Source organism: Empidonax traillii, unplaced genomic scaffold (assembly GCF_003031625.1).
Source record: "Empidonax traillii isolate 1590-97213 ecotype Southwest subspecies unplaced genomic scaffold, ASM303162v1 scaffold890:size686501, whole genome shotgun sequence".
Lineage (NCBI taxonomy): Eukaryota > Metazoa > Chordata > Aves > Passeriformes > Tyrannidae > Empidonax > Empidonax traillii.
Window position 1 is genome coordinate 184,188 of NW_020956083.1, and position 24,062 is coordinate 208,249.

At 48.1% G+C, this 24,062-nt stretch overlaps 1 protein-coding gene across 1 annotated transcript in view; it reads right to left on the reverse strand.

The window, feature by feature from the left end:
- The window catches only part of KCNB1 (potassium voltage-gated channel subfamily B member 1), a 111,651-nt gene extending 88,153 nt beyond the window's left edge, over positions 1-23,498 (reverse strand). The window contains exons 1-2 of the mRNA XM_027902581.1: positions 23,098-23,498; positions 21,509-22,172 (exon numbers count right to left, since the gene is read on the reverse strand). Coding sequence (XP_027758382.1) covers positions 21,509-22,075 — 567 coding nt within the window. The 5' untranslated portion in view covers positions 22,076-22,172; positions 23,098-23,498. The remainder of the gene's footprint in view (positions 1-21,508; positions 22,173-23,097) is intronic.
- Between the last annotated feature and the right edge of the window lie 564 nt (positions 23,499-24,062).

Here is a 24,062-nt window from a genome sequence, read left to right on the forward strand (position 1 = left end):
CCCAGCACTGGTGAGGGCAGGGGAGGGGCAGAACAGGAGCTACAGTGATTTTTTTCCTCGGCTGAGGTTCTTATTGTGACAAGTGAATCATCAGGAATGACTCTAAAAAAGATAGCACGGCAAACTTAACAGTAAAATTATATCCCTCTAGATGTGTGTTATATTTTGAGAATAAACTGAAGAACAGGGCATTCCTCAGTTTAATCCTGTACCCTTTAGCCTGAGGTAAAAATATAAACCCTATAAGCAAGCCTTGCTTTTTCATTTCCATTAAACCTATCTTTTTGAAAGTTGAAAGTGAGACAGCCCTTGTTAATCTGCTCCCTTAGAAATTTTCAGAAGTACAGACTGTCCATGGGTTTTTGATTCTCCACCTCTTCAGAATGCTCTGTTGGGAGGGGAGGGACAAAGGGTCCAGACTGATGCCAGCAAGCTGGTAGTGCCCCAAGTACCCCCTCATCTGCAACTAACTTACTACACAGTGATCAATGCTCTTGGTTTGCAGATCCTGAATTTTTAATGAGGAAATTACAAGGTGGACCCCAACTCTATGACAGTGTTGCTGAAGGATGGAGAGTTAAGGTCCTCTCTTCTGTCCAACTCTGAGGGGACTTCTGGGACTCAGCAAATCTGCTGACACCTTTCTGATACTGCCTGTATCATCAGAAAAAGCCTGTTGAAATCCATAATGCACATGAGGAAGACTGAGATGCTGTGGAAACCCACAGACCATCACTGTGAAACCTAAACTCCAGACCAGCAACAAACTCTTGAACAAGGCTGTCCTGCCCATAATTATCCTCATTTCTAACCAAAACATTCAAATCCTATAGTGACTAAAGTGAACCTTTTAGCCAAAATGTCCATTTCAGTGTTTTCTAACACAAATTCACCCTGGGTCTGTTGGTCCCTCATGGTCATTGCACACAGGGAACCAAATCTGCCCTCCACTGAGGAACCAGGTTTAAACTCTACCTGAGCTGGTAGGAAAGCAAAGCCCTCTGCCCTTGGAATGAACATTGCCATATTCTCCCTTTCCCACTCACAAAGAGCTGTGAAATCCAAGGCTTTGTATGCTGGGATGCCACTGCTTCCCAATGGAAAAAGGCTGAAAACAGGATTGCAGAAGGGCAGAACAGAAAGAGGCCGATTTCCTGGTGAATGTTTCCAAGCTCAGGTTGTATCTGCTCTGTTTGGGGGATATGGGTGGGGGTCTGTGTGCCCATTTGGGATGTGTCAGAAATCCCTTGCACTTCCCTGGGCTGAGGGAGGTAAGTGCAACCCCGAACACAGCGATTCAGTGTTACAAGAGTTTTATGAGAGCTGACTTCCAGCCCCGCGGCTCCTTTACTCTCTCAGTTAATATTTATAAAGCTCAATATTTGTGCAGTGTTGTGCAAGGGGAGGAATATTAACAAGAATGCCCGTGGGGCATCCAGGAGAGCAGCTCTGACTGTGGGCCAGGCACTGGCCACCTCCCCGTGATGGGGCACCAGCATAACACAGAGGATGAGAGAATCATCAAAGGCAGAGTTTTAGCCCTGGGCATTTAATTCAGGCTCCGTGTGCATGTGTGCCTACAGAGATAAAGGGCAGCCAGGATAAATCCCGGGGCACAGAGGCTGAACTGCCAAAACAGAGTTAAAACACTGCCACGTTCTTAGCACTGAAATACTTGGAAATCGGGCCAAGAAACTGGACTTTGGGGGATGATCAAAGGATAAGTACATCTCACCATCGTGTTTCCTTTTATTTCTTTTTATTTTTTTTTTTAACTGTGATCAAATTTGCAGGAGTAGAAATGGGTTTTAAAGAGGTGAGAACAGGCTGCCCCTCCTGAGGACTCTCCCCTGCTCTGCGGGAGCCGCATTAACTCTGTCTAAAAGAAGTAGCCATGCCATGACTCATACTTTCCACTCCCCATAATCCCTCTCAGTAGGGTGCAGACTTAAGAGTTTTCCTCTGACTTCTGACTTGTATTTTGTTATAATTTATGCACCTGCTTTGGAAGAGCCTTTGAAAAATCTGACAGTGGAGGGGAAAAAAAAGGAGCCCGTTTCATCTGTCTGATGGACAGGCTGAAAAAATACCCCAGCGCAGTGAAATTCTGCATTACCAGGAAAATAACATCTGCGTCTACAGCTTTCTACCAGGCTGCTAGTAACAAAAACTAAACTACTAGAAATCCTTTGTCAGAACAAGGGCAGAGCTTAAGTGAAAGAATAAGCAGTTCAACTGAGTCAGAAGCGTGTGGCTGACACAAGACAGAGCAAATGTCTTTTTAAAAAAACACGCCAATGAATTATGTACAAGCCCACACTCAAGGGCCCAGATCCATGTCAGGCTCCCAGTGATATCAGCAATGGCCATGCCTGGTCCCACATGCTTCCTGAGCCTCCAGGGCCAAGCACGAGGCGGCGGGTACTTCTGTAAAAGGATTTTTTTTTATGGGGTTTTGGAAAGGTCAATAAATAAAATCTAAGTTTTGACATGCCAGCTATTTTAGGAAAAGTGACTTTTTTCCATTGTCCCTGGGTCTGAAACAGGGAACACTACTGCTTCAAAGCCACTCTGGAGCTGCAGTTCTATACACAACGCTGGACTGTATCACCACTGCAACAAACAGTCTGCAGATGACGGCCCACAGGACCTTCCCCATCCAGCCCAGACAGCCCCAGGTCCACAATCCATGTTGTTTGTGCCTCGCAGCCTCTCTGCAGCCTGGCCTCAACACAACCAATGCACCTGCTCCCCCTGCCAGCCCCACTTCTGCTTCCTCCCCTGCCTTTTGTTGGCACTGGCCCCCAACACCTTCCCAAGGCAAAGAGCCCTTCCTGGGCTCCAACACCCCATTTCCAGCTCTCCGCTCTGCACCACACATTACTGCAGAAGGGAAAACACACACTGCACCTCCTCTCTGGTTCCCATAAAAGCTGAGTTCATCTCAAAGGGTGGATTTCATCGCCCAGGTCTCAGTGGCAGCTGCCCTGGTATGTCCCACCTGGCTGTGAGCCGTGTCCTTGCTGTGAAGAGACACAGCCAGAGCGCTGTGCCCAGTGCCCCCTCAAATCAGATCCCACCCTATAAAACCTTTTCTGCCTCACCCAGAAGATAAAACTGTAAATGAGGAGAATTTCCTTGAGTTACTGTTTATTTAGCATCATTTTACAGCTCTGTTGGTCTAAGTTGTGTATTTTTACTGTCTCAGATTGCTAATTTCATCTAGAGAAATAGCAGCAAATGCACAACATGTGCTGGAAAAACAAACAGTTTTACTGCTGGCTTTCTGGAAGCTTTTGGTAAATAGCTGCACCTGGTTCCAAGTGTACTTTGTTCTAAAGTGTTGGTGGTACCTGCCTGATGTTGTGCTCTCTGAGGCTGTTAATTAAAAAAATATTGAGTTTTATTGGTGTTTGCATTCGGTGCTGTGTTTTGAACATATGAATGAATGGTGCCCCTGGGGAATATTACTATTTCTGCTAGAAAAAATACGTGAATAATAGAGACAGACCCTCTTAAAACAGCTCAGTTTATCGAATCCATTTCTAGAAAGTCATATTACCCAGCTGAGAGTATATCAATGATGCAAAATTGCTAAGGTGGTGAGCTATTTCAGGATATTCCAGACCCAAGTGATAACATCTTGGTACTCTCCTGTGATGGATTTATTGAGTGCTAATCCTTCTGCATACCCTCGTCCTGCAGTCAATGAGCAGCTCTCCTCTGAAAAGCTCAGGAGCCTTTAACATCCATCATCTTGATGACTGCAAGCATCTCTTTTATGGTGCAAGCCCCTGGAATGACTTGCACCTATATGAGAGGATGGAATTTTAAGAGTACTCCTTTCCCTGGAACTTCCCTGAATGTTAATAATGGGAAGGGGACAAGAGGACAGTGGGAAGAGATTTAGAACTTTCTGGCCTGCATTAAAGGTGGATCCCATAGGTAATGTCTCCAGGTTTCCTGTGACCTTCACCATTCTCAATGTCACTAATATAAACACCTTACTTCACACAAACCTCCTCGTATCATTCAACAAATTTTAAAGGAGCAAATTTGACAGTTTATGCACTTTTATGGCCTTCCCCCAGCAGTGAGGGAAGCATTTGCTTGGAAATCTCAGTTATAGCCCTGCTGTTAGCTCTATAATTAGACCTATTTGGTCATTTTGAATGTAGTGTGTGTTGTTCACATAAAATAGCAAATAACCTGCCATTCCACCCACACTTTGTGCACCTCTCCAGAGGCTTAGAAGCCTGGCTGCCTGTGTGGTAGCAGACAATGGACCTGGACTGCTGAGGGGATCCTGGTGGGGAGCCCTGGTCGTGGGCTCAGCTCGAACCTGCGGCTGCAGGGAAAGGAGAGAACCCGCTCCTGGTGCTACTCTTGCAGCACAGAGCTCAAATTGAAGACTCTGATCAAATGCTGCAGAAGAGCTGGCAGCTCTGCCCATCAGTGCAGAGCTTCCTCAGGGCTTCGCCAGCCCATGGAGCACTGTTCATCAGCACGGCACTCCAGAGCATCTCCGTGCAACACTTGCCTCCTACCACCTCACATGAAACCTCATAAACCACAAGAGACCTCTGTAAATAGCAGGGGAAGTACAAACAAGACCAAACCACGAGCCTTAGCATTAATGCTGCTATACCATCGACTGCTGAACCCAAAGAAACTATTTTTTCTTTCCTTCCCCCCCCCCACCTCGAGGTATCAGACAGTCCCATGGCAACCAGCCTTTCAGAGTAGTTGTCATTTGGTCAGTACAACTTGAATCATCAATCAGAAAACCAGGTCCTTTCACCTAATCTGCTTCTTTACAAAGAAGTAATTTGGCCCATTTGCTGCAAAAATGCCCCATGACTGAGTTATTTTGGGATAACGTGGGGTGAGGTCACAGAGCCCCTGGAATGGAACCATTTGCTGCAGAAGGCTTTCATTCAGCCCTCAGTGACTACCTCAATCACAAACACAAGGGATCATTTGCCATCCGCAGTCTCCATGGCTTCAAATACACAATCGAGGATTAAACTGTCCTACACAACACACAAAGAAACATCACCTGGAGAGGCAGTGCAATCTGGTGAAGGTAAAGCCAACCTTGGCCTCACTTCCACCCAGGAAGCCTCAGCAAGGGCCTGGCTAAGCCCTTATCACTGCCCAAACCAATACAGCCACTTGCTATTGAGAAAATAACATAATTGCACACCAAGCGCTAAAGCCTAATGAAACAATCTCAATTTTGTTGTTTAGGCCTATGTTTCTAGGATTGCTGGCCTACCAAGATGTGTTTTGCAAACAAAGACAGAAAAGAGCAGAGAAATCTCATTAATGATAGAACAAATAACCCAGCAATGCAACAGGGCTCGTTTCAGGCTCAGATCTCAAAGGTGACAGATTTTAAGGTGCTGGCATCTTATGCTCATTGCCTGAAGGATAGTTTTGAATGGCACTAGATCACTAGTCGTTAATTAGAGACAAATTTTGTATTGTGCCCCTACCAGCAGAGGAGGGAAGGGGTTCACAGTGCCCAAACTCTCCTGTACACGAGCACTGTGAGGGGATGCCACAGAAGATGGAGGGGTAGCGAAAAGGGAACAGCTGTCATGTGAACAGGAGTAAAACTGAGTTACTGCAAGAAGTGTCTGGCTGAATGATGCTGAGCAGGGATTTTATATGTGAGGGACCAAGCTGAAAATTTATGCCCAAATCCAGTGCTGGGATCACAGCCCATGGAATAATATGGATAAGTGTCTCAGCCCTCTGCCTTTTCCTTTAATTCCTTCATTTTTTTTCAATGTTTTTGAAGTGCAGAGTTGCAAAGGAATGCCCAAGAGATGAGGTGAAGCATGAAAAATAGCAAGCCTACACTACTGTTATTTCCAATAAATATGGCACAGACAAGTCAGAGAGCTGGAGATCACTGTCCAATGTCAACAGACATATGGTTCCTCCAGCAACCTCTTCCTTTCAGTGTAGGCAGAAACTATGGCAAACATTGACTGTCTTTATGATAATTACTGCACAAAGATTCAGCACCAACTACCTGGAGGCTTTACATGTGCTGGGGAAGTGCTGCTCTCTCAGATTTGGCCATTCATTATCTTTCACTTCCACACAATCTGCGGGGCAACAGCTTTCCAGTACAGGCTCCCCAGGAAAGTCTCTTTCTCGGCAGACAGCAGACTCTCATCCTTCCAGCCTAACACACCAGCACGCAGGAGGACACTGTCCAGAAGGAAAACAGAGCCCAGGATGCATATTAATTACTGGTGGCACAAAGCCCAGGCAAGGTTGCTGCTCCATAGTCAGGCTATAAATCTGTCCAAATAGGATTCTGGCCACGTCTGCCTTGTTTATATTACCAAATTTTATGGCCATGTGATTCTTCACCTGGAGAGGAAGAATATCCCTGTGCAGCCAGTTAAGGGCTGAGATTTATTATCTGGTGAAACAGCTCTGGATGTTCCCGCAGGCCGGGCAGTGTCCACGTGTGCCAGAGGCTGTGGCGTTCCCAGGAACGGGGGGGCTTTCCCTGGGGAACCGCCCGGCTGCAGCGGGACCTCTGCTCAGCACCCAGTCACAAGTTCCTGTAGAAGTTTTATCCTTTTGTTTTCCCCAGCAGAAAAGCCTTAGAATAACAAAAATCTTCAACCCTACCAGGTTATTGAAGAAACCAAGCTCCTGCAAGGACATCTCACCCTGTGCCCGGGGGAGAACCTGGCCCATCAGAGACCTGCTGTGACATGGACTTCTGCTTTGAGAGAGGGTTGCTATGGAGTTTAGGAGGGTATTTTGCAATGAGGTCAAAAAGAGGCTCTCGTTGTTTTGTCCCACTCTCTTGCAATGAGACTGGCTCTGGGATGCCAGCAGGAGAAAGAATCCAAGTGTTGCTTCACCAGGGAGGGGAAGGGACTCCAGCTGAACATGCAGTGGCAGAGTGGTGGTTGAATTAGAGATAGAACACGTTTCTTCGCCTGTGTCAGCCACACCTCACAGCTCCTGGACCCAGCACTGTCACAGTTATAGCACAAAAAGCAGATGAGACCTTAATGGTCGCACAGGGCTTGGGCTCATGAGGTCCTTCACTGCAGCCCACCAGCCCAGCGTCCAGCTGAGGGAGGTGACTCTGAGCCCCAGCCAAGGGCACAGCACAAGGCTGAGGGGCTCCAGCTCAGCAGGTGGACTGGCACTGCCTGCACGGCTGACTTGGTGTGGGAAGCATTTGCCTGTGGCACAAACCTGAGCTGGGAATGCTTCTTGTGTCTCACTGTGCCTCAGTTTTCCCTGTCTGCAAAGTGGGCTTAGGCAGACACCTGCAGAGCACTGTGATCCCCTCGTGAGGGACACTACAGAGACCAGAGAACAGCCTGTCCTGTAGGTATGAAGGATCCAGTGTCTGCAAGCAGATGCAAGAAAGTGTCCAAATAGATGAAAACATTAAATAAAATTCAGATTGTTGAACATCTGTTCCACAGAAACAATCTCTGTAGGCTTCTTGGATGTTGCAGATGTCACATTAACCTTAAGCACTTAAGAATTTTAACTGAAGGAGGAAAATGTCCTTATTTTTATAGAAACTTTGCCAGCACACACTCCCGGCCTCCTCAGTGAAATGGGTCCTTTAATTGAACCATAACTTGCTCTCTCTTTGCTATAAGTCTAACATTAAGCAGATGCTTAAGACTGGTTGACTTCCAGGAGGTTACTCAAATGCTGCAAGTCAGGTGTGTGCTGAAGTTTCTGACTCTTAGCAAGGATTTCATTTCACCTCTGCTTAGATACAATCAGAGGGCCAAGCTGGATCCGAGCATCACATGTGCCCTGGGCAGAGCAGGAGGATCAGCTCTCTCTTCAGAGACAACTTCGAAAAAGGGCAGGGGAAGGCATCCTCCATTCCTTGTTATCATACGAACATATAGCGCCAAAAATCTCCATTCTGTACTGGGTCCCAAAGTAAAACATTTGAAATAATCCATATTCATTAGAGTTTTTAATCCCTCACACACCAGAATTCAGCAGGCGGCTAATGAAGAAGACAATTATGCAGCACTTCACACAAAGAGCAAACCAGAACAGGTGCAAAGGCTGGAGTGCTGCCACACTTGCTCTCTGTTCTTTGGCACAGGGATCAGTGCTTTACTTAAAACATATCCACACATCCCAACAGTTTAAGGAGTCAGTTTGAAAGGAAAAAAGGTGACATTTAAGATTAATCATTAGCTGTTGACCACCTAAGATATTAAATCAAAAAGGAGACAGCTGGCCAAACTCAGTTTTATCTGTATTCCTTCTGAAGAACACAAGCAGAAATGGTGCTGTAGCAGCTGGGCAGTGAAAACACAGACTGTGTTTGGTTTGCCCTTTGAATTAGGGCTCTGATATACAAGTACAGGGCAAAGGAGTGCTGCCCAAAGGATTTATGGCCCACCAAGGCAAACCTGGGAAAAGCAAAGAGAGATTTTCTGTCTTTTGCAGCTGTTGGTCAGAGGCATGGGAAAACAAAAATCCCCTTTTGGAGTTTGTGCAGAAAACTCAGAGCAAAGCCATGACCCTGATGTGCTGATAGCAGCCCTGGCACTGCCCAGCAGGCTGTCACCTCACCTTGGGGTTCGATTCCACCTGCGTGGAGGGAACACAAACCAGAGCAGTGCAATGCCATGGGGCCGAGTTCAAGGGCAGGGAGCTTCTGGACTCACCAGAAACATCCTGGGAAAAATGGCACCAAGGGCGTCAACAGTGAAGGATTTTTACTGAAAGAAACAGGCTTTCAAAGAGTGGGTTGCAATGCACCTTTGATGCAAAAGATCATTCTGGGGAGCAGAAAGAGGGAGCCTATTACCAGTGTTATGGCTTATTCCCCCAAAAAAGGCTAAGGAAAGGAAATATTCCAGCAGGGAGGTGATAATGTAGGGAACAAGGGATGATAAGATAGCAAAGATATGATCTGCTTAAATACCTGGTGGAAAAGAAAAAAAAAAAAATTTAGGAAGACACTTAATTCTTGATTTCCATTAGGATATAAAGCAATTAATTACTGATAGAAAGGTTCTGATTTGCTGACCATTTAAACACACAACTGCACCTCATGCAATGATACCTATAATTTACACACAATTATCCTGTTTTTCCACACACAGATTAAGTAATTGCTTGTATAAACTGAAAGATACATTTGCGTAATCCAGCTGCCTGATTTGCATGTGAAATCACAGCAACTGTGTGTACGACCCAGCTGCTCCTCCTTCCCTTGCACACACACCACACCCCCCTCAGTCTGCTCACACCAAGGCCAGGGAGGCATCAGCAATGCACCCATGGACTGCCCCTGGCATGGAGTGCCTGGGAACGCTTCCCAGTTGCTCCAGGATTAGTTTATAGCAACAAAGCCTGTGATGCAACAAGCTAAGGTGAGTGAAGCAGGGACAGCCAAAGCAGTAACTTTCTCTCTGTATCTGCCCCACTCCCTGTTCTGGAGAGCACTGTCCTGAGCAGACGGGTCCTGCAATTCCTCCCTCCTCTCCACACTTCAGAGCCTTGCTGGAAACCAGGATCCCAGTTTAAGTGGGGAAGTGGTGGTGAGGTGAGCAGCACAGTGGCAGAGCAGGCAGAGGCACATCATCCTTCTGCCACTCCTCCTCAGGAAACAGGCCAGCCTGCTAATGGGATCAGTAATTATGGAAACTAATCCCATACCTTTCTACAGCAGTTTTCGCTTTCTCTGTAAAGCATTTTTATGACCCATTTTGGGGTAGCATACACGAGCTGTGAGTCAGGACCCTGTTGCACTTAGTGCTATATAAACACCGAACAAAAAGACAGAACTTCCCTAGAAAGAGTTTATGAATTAAATAAATTACATCTATAACTCCTGGAAGTGGCATTGCCATGCCCAAATTATCTGGACCACAAAGCAAGTTTTGCAGAAGATAGTGCAAACTAAAAAGTATTTCACAGTCTCTTTCCAAGAAGCTCTTAAGAGCATCTTTAAAAACAACTGTTAAGTCAAGTGGGTTTTGTTTGTGGCCATTCATTCATAGCCAGAAACTTCGGTAAATGTGTTCTTTAGTTTAATGAACATGCAAAAATAATGGAATGGTACCTGCCCCAGTGTTCAGCAGAGAGGAAAGAGAGGCCATATATTCCTCTGGTGGGACCCGATGCACTTGCCTAGCATGATGAAAATCTGATATTTCAGCAGGCATGTGCTGCAGCTTCGGCCAGGGCTGCGGGTGTTAAATGAGACCATTCCCTGGGATTGCTGAGGTCTAAAGTTACACCTATAGAATAACACTGTGTGTAAACACAGACAGAGAGAACACAAACATGTCAATTAACAAAATGCACTCTGATACCTGACGTGTTCTAGAACACAGCACATCTTATGTTTGGTTATCTTACCAGGACAGCCCAAAAGTGTCCTGTCCTGCTGAGCCACATACAGAAACTTGGAGTGAGGAAAACGTCAAAACACATCCAGGGAGCATTGGGCCTATTAGGACCTTGGGTGGCATGAAGGATGAATGAGATTCTTGCTCCTGAAAACTCCCTTCGGTAAGTTCTGCTTCAGATATCCTAGGCAGGGCTAGTAGGGCCCTGACCACTAGGACTTAATCAGACCTTCCAGACTACGCTTCATCTGCTTCAAATTTACCTTGAAGGATCAAAATAACAGTAAGCTGGATCCAGTATACCTGGAGTTTGCAAACTTGTGGAAATAAACCAAAAATAAATGCCAGTTATGCCATTTGGCTTCTCCTCCAGAAGGAGAAACCAGAGGTTGTCACATCTGAGAGCTCTCGTGGTACCAGAGGGTCTTCAGCACTCCTGGGAACATGACCCAAGAGCAGGGGAGCAGTCAGAGATGAAACACTGAAGTGTGAAGTTCCTGTGGATGTCAGCTGAGAGACCATGCACCACTCAGCTCCAGAGGCAAACTGCTGGATTCACACAAAGTACAGCCACGGAATGATGGAATCTGCTCCAGCTGCTTCACCCTTCTAGAACAGCTTTACTCTTGCCTGTGTCTGGGAGATTTTCTTATTTACTATTTCTTCTGCATTGTCATATTTCAGTGCAGATTGATAGCAATAGTTATTGCACCAGGCAGGTGTGAGGATTGCTTAATTAATGTTTGTGAAGCACTTTTAGATCCTCAGATGAAAGCAGCTAAGAAACGCAATGTATAATTATTATGTATTATTAATAAACTTCTGGCACATTGACAGGAGGGAAGACAACACTTCTTTTTTTTTTATCCTGTAACTTTCTAAAAAGATTCAACTTTTATGCTATGAAGGACAGATTTACCAAAAATTCACAAATAAACAAGGAGTGAAAGCTCCTTATTCCACCAGGGAGGCTGGGTGGTTCTGCCAAAGACAGCAAACACTGCCTCAGAAAGCGAGTTCCACTCCTTCTCTATCCAGACACTTGATGAATCCCAAGTTTTTTTGAGTGGCCAGATATGGAGAAGTACAGAGATGTTACAGACATTGCTAATAGCGGAAGTGGTCAAATGCACCAATTACAAGAGGCAGTAAGTTTGTTTAATGTGTGATCACTATGGCTGACAAAAACATGTGCTGCAGAAGCAATGATGTGTGCAAAGCAAGAGATGGACATTTTGAAACAAACAGAAAAATCACAGCTGTGTGAACCAAATTTCTCAGAGCTGAGAACGTGCCAAACACAAATTAGATTCCCGGAAATATGAAGAAACCCATTCTCAGAGGGATTCCTAGGCAGTTCTATGCAAGTGGCAAACTCTTATGTACTACAGCTGCCACTTGAACACTTATGGCTGGAATCCAGCTGCATCAGAGAGAAAGGTGGTCCAGAGGTTAGGGGTGAATTAGAGTTCTGTCCTTTGCTCCATCACAGACCCTGAGAAGCCAGTAAGTCCCCCTGTACCCTCTCCCAATAAACCAGGATAATCTCCTTGACAAGGCAGCTCCGAGGACAAACACATGATGCACTCAGATGCCACGACAGAGAGAGGCAGGGATGGACAGACACCAAATCACTGCAGGAAAGCATAAGCAAAGACTGACATAGTCACACGAAAGGGTCCTCAGGGATCCCAGTTGCTGCTCCTGGTGCTTTGTGCCAGAACATGTTTCCATTCCCAGTTTATGCTCCCATCAGATACCACTGAAACCAGCCAAGCAAAGCACAGCTGCCACGTGGAAGACATTTCTTGTCATGGAAAGTGTTCTTACTACAGTTCCTGCCCCTACCAAAGATTTTAAGTGGTGACATTCTGACAGACATCTTTGCTCATATCTTCAGCTTTTTCTTTTACCAAAATGAGTGTATTTTAAAGACCCACAAGGAACCTGAAGTCCGAAATAAAATTTAGTAACCATAATCATGTTTTAGGAAATATTTTGCCCATCAGTACCAATGATAGAGCGTTTATGCTGTTTATGTACTGCAAATGAGATGTACAGCTCCATTCTGTTCAAAAATGAGCAAGAGCAAATGGACTTAAATAAAATAAAACCAAACTAATCTGTCCTTTTGGCTAGAGCCTCTGCATGAATCCTAGTCCAAACCGTATTGAATAAGTTCAACTCATAATAACAGGAACTGTTACATACAGTAGGGAAAAAAAAAAAGAACTTTCAAATAAATTCTTCCTTCCATTTCCTTTGACTGTTCACCAACTTGTTTTAGTGACAAGTTTTTTATCAGATTAGGTGGGTGCCTGGATGGATGTTGTCAATATGAGTTTAAGGTACCAGCAAGTGCTTTAGTTTTGGCTTTGCTACTGATTTCTCTTGTCCTAACCCAGGTTTCAAACACACATCCAAGAGCCTGAATGCTGAGCTAAGATCCCACTGCAGTGCCAACCCCTCAGGGGAAGGGTCACATATCACCCACACCCATGGGACCAAAGGTCCACAATGCCTGAAGCAGAATAACTGCAAACCTCATCAGAAACACTCACAGGAACCACAATGGCTCTGGGAGAGACTTGTGAATGGAGAAACAGGGAACACTCCTAAAAATGCAGGTACATCTTTGAGACCAGGCTGAAGGGAGCTCCCAAGCTACCAAAGGCCCCTGCTCTGCCCCTCACACTCACACTGGTGCTGTTGCTACCAAGGCTGGCAATTGCTTTGTCTGGGGAGACTCCATTCCTGATGAGTAACACTTGAATGTTCGTTACATTTGCTGTGCTCAAAGTGGAGCTGGTTGCTCAGATTAGTTCTTAATTGAAAATAAATACCCTCTTTATACAAGTTAATTTTGATACAAAGGAACCCCCATATGCCAGAGCCGTTTTCATATATGTGCATACATATCAATATATACTAGAGGGGACATGAATTATGATTTATTTAATCATTTCACAACACGGGGGTTTTTTATATTTTTTAGACTGATATATTTACTCTCTTCCTATTCAAAACAGTTTAGAAGCACCCTCTCCCTAGAGCCAGAGCTGCATCAGAGCACGTGGAAAACACCCCACTACAGACCTTCTGCTTTTAGATCTACCGGAGCAAAACCTGCTATTTTTCTGTAACCACTCATCCCTCAAAACTGACAAAGCCTTCCAGCACCTTCCCATGCAGGCTGGACTCATTCCAGCAGGAATACCTGTGCTGAAACAGGGAGAGGTTTGATTTCTCACTCCATCCCCTTCGATAAACTGCCAGAGAGCTTCCAGCACCCTTCTCTCTGCAAGATCTCGCAGGCACAGGGACTGCTGGAAGATCATCCATACCATGAAAACATCCTGGTGACAGGGGACACAGGGAAGCCAGTGTGTCCCCCCCCCAGCTCTGCCCTGGTCTTCTTCACTGACCTTGGGCAACGGTCACCTCTTCACTTTAAGAGGGGGATAATACATATATCACAGGTTTGTCCTGGCCTTAACTAATCCATCTTTTCAAAGCACGTCCAGAGCTTTGCTTGATGAGCATAGACATTATAATACTCGTCTGCTCTCATTATATTCAGTGGGAGTTTTACCCTGTGCAGAAACAGGACTGGGGCTGCTGGTGTTATTGAGGGACCTAGAAAGCAAATGTGCTTGGGATGTCTGAGTCTAGTGTTTGGGGAGGGGTCAGAGCAGGCACAAAGGCACAGTGCTTGCCTACGGATGCTCAGCACTCCTCCAGGTTCACTCTGCAATAAAAGGTAGAGACTTTCATTAAAAAATCAGAATGAGACCTCACCCAGTCCTACTGGTAAACATGTTTAGCTAATGTCAGGCTATGTAGAAGACAGGAGAGGCCAAAAGAAAAGCTAGGACAACGGGGAGAAACCAGAGACCAGGCAAACCTGGGGAAAGCTCACTACAAGGTTTATTTTGCTGTACTGAGTAACTGAGAATGCCAGGAGGTGAACATGTGGCTGTTGCCTCAGAGACTAAACTTAGGGCAAGGTCATCTTAAGGATAAAGAGTGCCAAAAGCTAAAGCAGCTCAGGCAACGCCAGTCAAGCAGTGAGGTGTAGGGAGCAATCCCTGAGTTGCCACCAGCTCATCAGTCCTCGGCACAGAGCAACGAGGAGCTGATTTATCCCCTCGGCCCTCGAGGCAGTTTTGCCCCATTAGGACAGAGATCCCCTGAGCTCAGCTGTGCCATGGTGTCAGTGCTCCCAGTCCTGGTGCAACACAGCCCCTGAGGGAGCTGAGCCCCTAGATCTAGGAATCAAACTGGGCAACTCTCACCACAGTCAGGGTCTGATCACGTAGCAGAAGCAGTGACAACGTAGAGCTTCTATGTACAGCTTCCTGAGAGAGGGCTCATATTAGTGCCTTGCTCACATTCACTGGCCACGTTGTGCCTCTGTTGCTGCCAGATCTCTCCATGGAGTAAATCATATTGACTGTGTTTATTATAAGAACTAAGTGATCAGCTGTGAACTTTCTTTGACATAAATATTTTGCCATTAGAAATGAGAAATAGCAACGCTTGTGCTGTAAAAGTAACATTGGATGATTCCTCTCCATGGGGGCATTCACGTCAAGAGAAATCAGAAGGAAATTGTGATTGGAGGAATGGGTGAAAGGAAGAATGTGATGGCAAGAATATTTATCCCACTGTGTAAGAAGAGTTACGAGAAGAAAGTGTTTTTAAAAAGTGAAAAGAATGGATTTTTCCAGAGAGCTCTGGAGTGCCTGTGCAGAGGCAGCTCTGACACTGCCTTGGTCAGGGTATACCCATGGGTGCTTTGCACAGGTACCAGTCAGAGCTGCACCTGTACACTACACCACATCAGCATTTCCTGGGGGGATCAAGTCCAGCACTTTTCTTCTGAATCCCATTATTACTAAACCACTGCAGTTACAGCTGAACAAAACAGGGATTTTCCATTGTTGCGAGGTCTCCTACTTTTTCACTGGTGATGTTGGCACCTCAAACCCTGTCTGCTCTCAGGCTGAACAGGATGGGAGAATGCTGAGCAGAAAAGGGAATTAATTTCTCTGAGAAGATTTTTTTTTTCAAAGGTACAAATGAGAGCTGGTGCTTTAAAAATAGCATTGACTGTACTTCTATAGCACACATCCTCCAAGGAATTCAGTCGGAGCATGTAAGCTTGTCACTTCCCTCCTGAGACAGGCAGGCTCACGTGGATGTGGATGCTCAGGCTCAGGCAGGACCACAATCACTCCAGGACTTCCTCCTAGCAGGAAGTCACAGAGAAGTTAAAAATCCAAGAGGATGTACTCAACATACTGTATTTCATGGACTAGATGGCAAGTACATCGAAATAAATGCCAGATCTAGCAATTAACTTTCATAAAGTTCTCTAGGGGCTGCAGAGCTGCAGGCTTGCACTGGAAACTGCTGAACCCAAACAATCTTCAGGCAGGAAGTGTCGGCAACTTCCTGCTTGGATTCAAGGCCTGCAGTAACAGGTCTGGAGAAAGGATCACCTTAAAAGGGTGAGGATCCCTGGAGAGCTTAGACCAAGTTTGTTCTTGGCAGATGCATCCCATGCAGGATGGATGCAGGATGCAATGCCATCAGCCAGGATGTGTTACAAGAACTTCTTAACAAGCCTCTTTAGAGCCAGGAAAGAACCACAAGACACAGCTAATAGGCAGGCAATATTACTAGAGTTTGGGAGGGGGTTTTCTCCCCCAACTTGGAATTTGTGGAGGCTGTAATGGAGAGGAGTTCTGGGAACTGTCAGCACAGCAATATGTTGTGGGGGAAGGTCATCGCTGAGACACACACAGATGACACGTTGCAGGGAACTAAACGTAGGAACTAGGGCTCTCCAGACTGAAGATTTAAGTCCACTGGAAGGACAAGCACCCAGAATGGAGCTGCAGGATGAAAAGAGATTGATACAGAACAGCAATCGTGTGTCCACAGGACAGTGCTGTGCTAAAAACCCAGTGATAAGCTATATACCAAAATGGCAAATCCCTGAACCCAGAGGACAGGCCTTGGAACGAGGCCCTGCTTTGGAGGATCTCTGAAGATAGGAGTTCACTTTGGATGAAGGGAAAAATTCTGCTATATATAGCAAAAAAGTCAAGGCAATAGCTGCATCACACACACATACACCAAAAAGGAAAGTCACAGATGCAAGCAAAATATGGGCAATCTGGCTTTAACAGCCAAAGTCAACATCTGCCCTGTGGTGGGACCCTCGGAGACAGACAAGACATGGCTAACATGTGACCCCTGCAATTCAGGAGAGGGGTTTCCTCTACTGAATGCTAAATTCAGGCAGGTTTGGAGATGAATGAAAACTGCACACCATAAGGGACGGCCAGGAATAGAAAGCCCATGTGGGGGAAGAACGCTCTAGATGTAGCAAATGCATTTCCAAGAGGCTTTTATCATTCTTATTTTGTCACTACTATCAACAATAATAAGAAAAGAGCTTACAGAGCAGCCTCCCCAATCCCTGAGCAATGCATCCAGAGATTAGCAGCAGAGAGCAGTGGGCAGCAGAGAAAAGCTGTTCAAGGAATGTAGAGGCATGCATAATGAGATTACGGAATTGGAGTTGCATGTTTTCAAGGATAAATGTGATATTATTGCACTGGCAAAGACATAGCAGGAGCAGGGGAAAGGATGAGAAATAGCCTGTCAGAAGGGAGGGATTGCTGCAGCTGAGCTCCAACAGGACAGGGACAAGTGGGAAGTGGAGGCAGCGAGGAGGAGAGGAAGTGCACATCCTACTTGACATGCAGATATGCAGAGAAGCTTTCTGCAAAGTGGGTGATGTCATCGTGTTTTTCTCAGCCTTCAGGACAGCAAGAAAAAAATAGATGAAACCAGCACATGCAGAGGAGTCTGTAAGACGAGTAGACTTTTTCCCCCCCCCTCTCTGTGCAACACTAATTGCTCAAATATTGATCGGGGAAATAATTTGTGAGGACTAAAGAAGGAAAAGAAATCCTTTCTTCTTAAGAGGCAAAAAGGGCAGTGTTTTTGCAGAGTTGCTGGAAAGGTCCAGGTGATCAGAGAATTTCCAAAACCATGTAAGTTAAGATGTTCAGTTGGTCTAGATTTTATTTGTTTATACTGGAAAACACGAAACAACTGCAGTCTGTGATTTTTTAGGATTCCACATGAAGTCTAGTTGGAATTATAGCTAGGCTGGTTCTCCCAAGGGGCACAAGTGTCTCGCCAAGCTGGTGAGAGACCCATGGGTCACAACTAGCCCTGGTTAGTAGAAAGCAATAGCTTCAGGAGGGACTTTGGCAAGCCAGGGCTGCCAGCTGGGCTGTGGGTGACAGGAACCAGCTGCCCAGGCTTCGCCTTGGCGAGAGAAAGAGCAATTAGAATGAAAAGCCCAAACCAGAGTGCTGGAGCACTGCTAGCCACTACTGCCCTGGCATGGACACGGAGCCTCAGGGAAAAGCAGCAGTTCTGCTTGGCTTTTGGAGAGCTGCTTTTCTTCCCTGAGGAAAGGAAAAGGAAAACTACCGTGCAACAGAATCAGAGAGCTACTCCGGGAAATATCTGCACCTCATCCTCTTCTAGGGTAAATCCTGACAGAAGCGAGCACCAGAGAGTCATCTGTGGTTAAAAATGGATGTTGGGAGTACACTAAAGTACAGGAAGAATACCATTAAGAAAACAAAAACAAGAATCCACCAACAAACTATCAAGATAGACTGGCAGAATGATAAAAATAAGCATGAACATGCAAAAACAGTGACTGCAGAAAGAGGAAGAAGCATCCACAAAGCCTGCAGTGGGTATTTCTCAGAGATATACAGACAAATAGCCACAGGAAGCAGGAGAATCAGACCCTTTGAAATATATTCTAAGGTTAGAGAGAGATGAATGGAGAGTTTTATTAAATAACTGCCCGATAAATATTTTTTCATTCGGTGGAGGGCAAGTCCCTCCGTTCTCAGTTTTGTGCACAGGGGTTTTCCCACTGGACAAGATAAGTGCAGGGGAACATAGCACAGCAAGGGGTTCCAAGCTCAGTGGACTGGAGGATGAAATGTTTTGGGCACAGCCTGGCCCTGGGGAAGGGCTGAGGTGCTGCCCTGACACCTCACACAGGGACAGTGCGGGTACAGGGTGGGAGAGCAAACACCCCTCTGGCAGTGCTGGGGGTGGCAGCAAGGAGGGGGTTCCAACAGCCATCCAGTGCCTCAACCAGAAATCTGGAGGCTCTCAAAGAGTGGGTATTATAAAATACAAGAGTGTTCTCTCAAGTCACGTACAGAGTGAAGCCTCACACGTAAATAAGACCCTGCCTGCCGTGAGGTGCTGAGTTTAAAAGCCAGACACAGTAGTCAAAAGATACAGGTAAATCCCCAGTGGATAAGAGAGCAACAAAAATTAGGATCTGGGAGATTCTTTTCCTATTTGAACGCCGTTTTCCACCCTGGGGTACATCACATATAATCCCATTTAAGTAAATAATAAATATAAAATCCACAAAACAAACAAACCAAAAACCCAAGAACAACAACAACAGAAAAGTGGCAAAACTAAACCCCTAAAATGCAAACACAAATAAAAGACAACTCAATCAGCATTTAACTGGCCCCAGCATAACCCTGAGAAGTTCTGCAGTAAGCTGTAAGTATGGAGGGGCAGGTCAGGTGCTGCGCAGAAAATGTTAAAATACAGCCAATGCTGACAGCCAAGGCCCCCCATGCCGGAGCAGGGGTCGGACAACAGGCACAGCCACAGAGGGATTGTGATGGCTTTGGGGGAGAACCTGCATTTGGAGCCATTTTCTTGACTTCTTAAAGAGAAGAAGTATCTTGTATTTGTTCCGTTTGGTACATGAAAAACCCTTTGCATTGAGTCACACAAGTCTGAAGAGGAAGAATATGCAACAGTAGTTCAGGTTTCCCCAAGAGTGGTTTTAGGCCCTTGTGTGACATTAAACCTCACAACAGTTTACTTTGTTCCCTCTCCACGGGAACAGTTTGAGCTCTCAGACCTGGCAAAGCAGATGGAGTCTGGCTTGAGGAGAGGTGACAGAAGTTCCCGGAGGCCCATGGCCTCAGCGAAAGTGCTCCACGGAGCGCCAGCTGAGGAAAGCTGGCCAGGAGCTGTCAGGCAGAGGCTCAGATTTAGCAAACGCAGCCCAAAAGGGAGCCTGGGCACAGCTGGATAGGTCAGATAACAGGTCAGGCTGCCAAATCTCTCTCCCCATGTCCTTCCATCAGAAGCTGAAGAGTGAGTCCAACCTATTCGATATGTGGATTGAATTTTCATGAAGGTGATCAAAGCAAAGGGCATACTCTGGCTCGAGGGAAAAGCTATCCACCAGCAGGGAGCAAATCGGATAAAGAATGGGCTTAGCCATGCTTCTGTCCCTGCCTGCTAAGCTAATTGTTCATCAGGCCCGTTTTCCCTGCTACACTTGAAATGAGGGGGAATCTGGTTTTGGGGACTGCTGGAATACCTGAGGTCTGAGAACATGCAGCATCACTTTCATTGCAGTAATGAAGGCACAGAATGGCAGCTTTAAATGCTAAGGGTAATGATGCATTACCATTCACTCTCAATTAATCCAGAGCCTGCAATGCCGAGTGCACTTACTCCGAGAATTTTCTCAGAAAATGAAGCTAAAGTGTATTTCATTTATAAATCACAAAAGACACTTATTTGGCAAGAATAACCCCTGCTCATATACAATAAATCATGAACATCAACAGTCTCTAATGGATTTTGAGTCAGTGCCACGGACAGTGAAGCCCAGGGCCTGTGTTTCAGGATTCCAGGACTGTGCCAAAGGAGCCTTATAAATTATTAATGCATTCAGCACAGTGTCATCTGTGCCACTGGAGAAAATGAGACATTCTGGGGCTCCGTTTGTCATTAAAAAAGTAATAATGGGTTCAGCAGGCGGACCGTGCCTCTCCCATCCCTTGCCAGGATGAGCCAGTTAGCTCCACACTTCATAAAATCCCTTCCCCAAACTTTCGTACATGCTCTTGGTTCACGATGAGCAGCATTTAGAGAAGAGAAAAAGAGAGGGAAAGAAGAAGGCTGTTTTCACAAGTAGCCCACCAAAGCCAGACTTCCAGAGGGACAGAGCTAAGGTTTGTGTTCACAAATCTTGCGACAGGGAGGTGCATCACAGAGGTAGCTGGGGCCTCCTTCTACTTTGCCATACGGTGAAGATGTGGGTACATAGAATATTCAAGTTTTGGTCCCTACTGCTCAGTCTCTCATGCTTTTCAGTTATTCATCCCACAGTTTTCAACCTCTCCCCCTTCACTTTTGTCCCCATGGTTACTGAATCACTGTGTTCACAGAGATTTTCCTCACTAAAGAAAATGTGACTAACATGAGGCAGCTAAATTATCAGAGCCAACTCTGACATTGGTTTCTCCCAACATGGATCTTATCTTTGAAACGCCTTCAAATAGATCTGTTGCACTGGTACCAACTTCAAAGTAAGCAGCACTTCAGCTATTGACAGAGACAGAGCTGCATAAGTAATGCACAGGGAGACTTAAAATAGGCTGGATTCAGGTAAACATTCAAACACCAGCTTTAGCTAACCTGCAGCCTACTATTGAATGATACAAATAACTAAGAGATGTATTTTACTGGAAAAAAATTAAATCAAGCCCTAGAAGGGAAAGCACTGTTTCCTCACTGGACCTGGGTCTAAGAGTTAGAGCAGATGCAAATATCCTCTTCTTGAAGGCCAGTTTGGTTGAGCAGCGGGAGACGTACTTGTTTTAGGCCCAAAGAAATCTCTACTACAAACTGCACCAAAACAGGCCACTGGATAATAAGTGTAAAACCCCCAGCCACAGCAATCATTGTCTGCCGACCCACTGATCAGCAGAGCTTCCCCCACACTGAGCAGCATAGGCGGTTCCAGGGAAGTTTAAACCAGATCACCTCCAAATTAACCAGAAAACGATACAATAAAACTTGATTGCATCGGAGAGGCCTTTCTCCCCGTGACTCACAGTATCTGGTCAGCCACAAGAACCCAGACACTAAAGCAAGGGCAGCAGGACAACACTTCATGTAAGCACCACCAGCCATAAGCCAGCAGAGACAAGACTTGAGAACAAACATGGAACTCTTACCTTGGCCGCTACGGAGGAGTTCGGCTTCTCCAGGAGGTCCCAGAGCTTTTTCCTTTTCTCAGCGCAGCAAGTGTTATCGAATTCCTCCCCTTCCCTTTCCCTCAGGGTCTCAGCTTCTCTCTTCAGCTCCTCGTTCATCTGCTCCTTCTTCTGGTGGTAGCGGGCCTGGCAGCAGGACTCCAGGTAGATCTCGTCCACCCCCCAGTAGTCCAGCTCCTGGCTGAAGGACAAGGCGCACATCTCCTCCATCATGTGCAGCTTGCCAGTACGGTAGAAGTTCAAGATTGAGGTGAATGCCCCGGGATGCCTGTCGAAGAAGTACTCGTTCTCCTCCAGGTTGTAGTCATCACAGATCTCCATGAGGGAGTCGTGTGTGTTGCAGTCTCTGAGCTTACCCAGCCTGGTCCGCGGCAACCTGTCCAAGGTCCGCCAGAGAACCTCGTGGGCCAGCCCCCCCACGTTGAGCTTGACCCTTCGGGAGCAGGCCTTGCTCCTGACAATCTCAGTGGGGTCCGGAGGCAAAGAGGTAGTAGAGCGAGATCCATGCTTGTTCATCCCCAGAGGCATCGCTGGTCCCCCTCAGGCTGGACGCTCCAAGGTGCGGCGCGGGGCAGGGCGCGGGGGCCGGCTCTGCTCACCTCTCCTTCCCCTCCATGCCCCAGAGCTGCAAGAGAGGCCGCGCGTGGGTCCCCGCCCGCCGCCCCGCTAATCTGCGGGGGGGGGGGGGGCGCGGCGCTGTCCGCCCGCCGGTGCTGAACCGCGCCCGGCCCGGCCGAGCCCTCCCGCTCCCACGTGCGGCCGGCGCCGCCACCGAGCTCCCCCGGGCGGCGGCCGGGGCTCCCCCCGCCCCGGCGGTCCCCGCACGCCCCGTCCGCCAGGGATGCGGAGACCGAGTACGGCCCCGGGAGCCGCTGCTGGCCGGCGGGGCGGGCACGGGGTGGCCCCGAGCACCGTTGGGCGAAGCGCCCCAAAAAGGCGCCGAGGCCGCCAGCCAGGGGAGCGCTGGCACCGCGTCCCCCATCCCGGAGCGCCCGGGCCCGCCGGACCCCGGGTTACCCCCACGACCCCGCGGGGCAGCCCTCCCCTCGGAGCCGGCGGTGGCCCCCGCCCTGCCCAGCCGTGTAGGCTGTGGGGTGGGGGATGAAGAGGCTTTTAGTAACTCCAGCCTTGCGGATTCCCCGAGGAAAGAGCTGGGGCAGGGGAAAGGGGGGGATTTCCAGCCACTCTAACGACGCGCTCTGCCTCTCTGGGCTGCCCAGGGACGCCCCCCGCACCCGCACGCCGGCCTCTGCATAACCGGGAAAGCAATGAAAACAGCAATAAGGAAAAACCCCGAGCCTGCCTTAGGGAGCCGAGTGGCTCATGACAGCCCCGAGCACTGTTGCTTACACAAGATGGCACGAAGAGAAACCCCGGCGCAGCCAGGAGCGGCTCCTCCGTGCCCAGCCGGCACAGTCCGGGGCTCGGCCCCGTCCCCGCCGACCCAGGTTCCCCCAGACCCAAAACCGAACCCCCGCCTCTGCCTCCCGGCCGCCGCCGCACACGAGGAGAGGCTCCCCTGTCTCGGCCCGAACCCAGCCCTTGCCTACCTCCTCCTGCGGGCTCCCAGCGAGGCGGTGCGGGGTGTGCGGGGCCGAGGGCGGCTACATCCTGCGGCGGGGCGGGCGGCAGGGGCGGCCCCGCTCGCATCCCCCCGCGGGCAGCCTCAAGGCGGAGGGATGGCGGCGGCGCTCCCGGCTGTCCACGGAGCCCAGGGGGAGGGGAAGGGAAACGAGGTAAATCGTATCCTTCGGCAGGAAGCTTTCCAAGGCCTTCCCTCGGCTGCGGCTCCTCACTCCTGCCTACAGCCAGCGCCGGAGCCGCGTCTGCCCCCGCCCCCAGCCCGTTCTCCGTGCAGACACAAAGGAAAGCTCCGGTGCTCCCACCCGCTGCCTCGGAACGGAGATCAACAAGTGCAGCCCGGAGCTCCGGCGTTGCCGAGCGCGGCTGTCCCGGCGCGGGGCGGGCAGGCGGGCGCGGGGCGGACCGGAGGAAGGGCAGCTCCACCGTGAGCTGGAGCCCAGCATTGCAGCGCCCCGGGGCCGCTCCGCACCGGGGCACCGGGCAGACCCTCCCAGGGAACTGCAGCCTCCCTCCCTAAGGCGAGGGGGCTGTGCCGCCAGCTCCCGGTGCCATCACCTGTGAAAGCAGGAGCGAGGGCTGGTACCACAGAAAAGCGATGAGCGGAGAGCGCCAGTCAGCCCAGCAGGGCTCCCGTTGCCTCGCAGACGGTTCCTCGCTGAGCCAGGAGCAGCGGAGCTCAGGGAGGCTGCTCATCCCCCGGGTGTGAGGGCGACCCGGGCCCTCGCCCCCACCCCGGCTGCCCCTCGTCGAAGGAACGAGACTGTTCCCGGGATGGTTGCAGATATTTGCAGAAACAGAGAGGAGAAATAGTGGTAGATCTCTAATGCCGATTAGGACCATAAATATAACGTAAAGGAGCATTTACTAACCTGAAAATACAGCAGAAATTGAGAAAACGGTGACTTTCCTGGCAGCCACACAGCAAACAAAG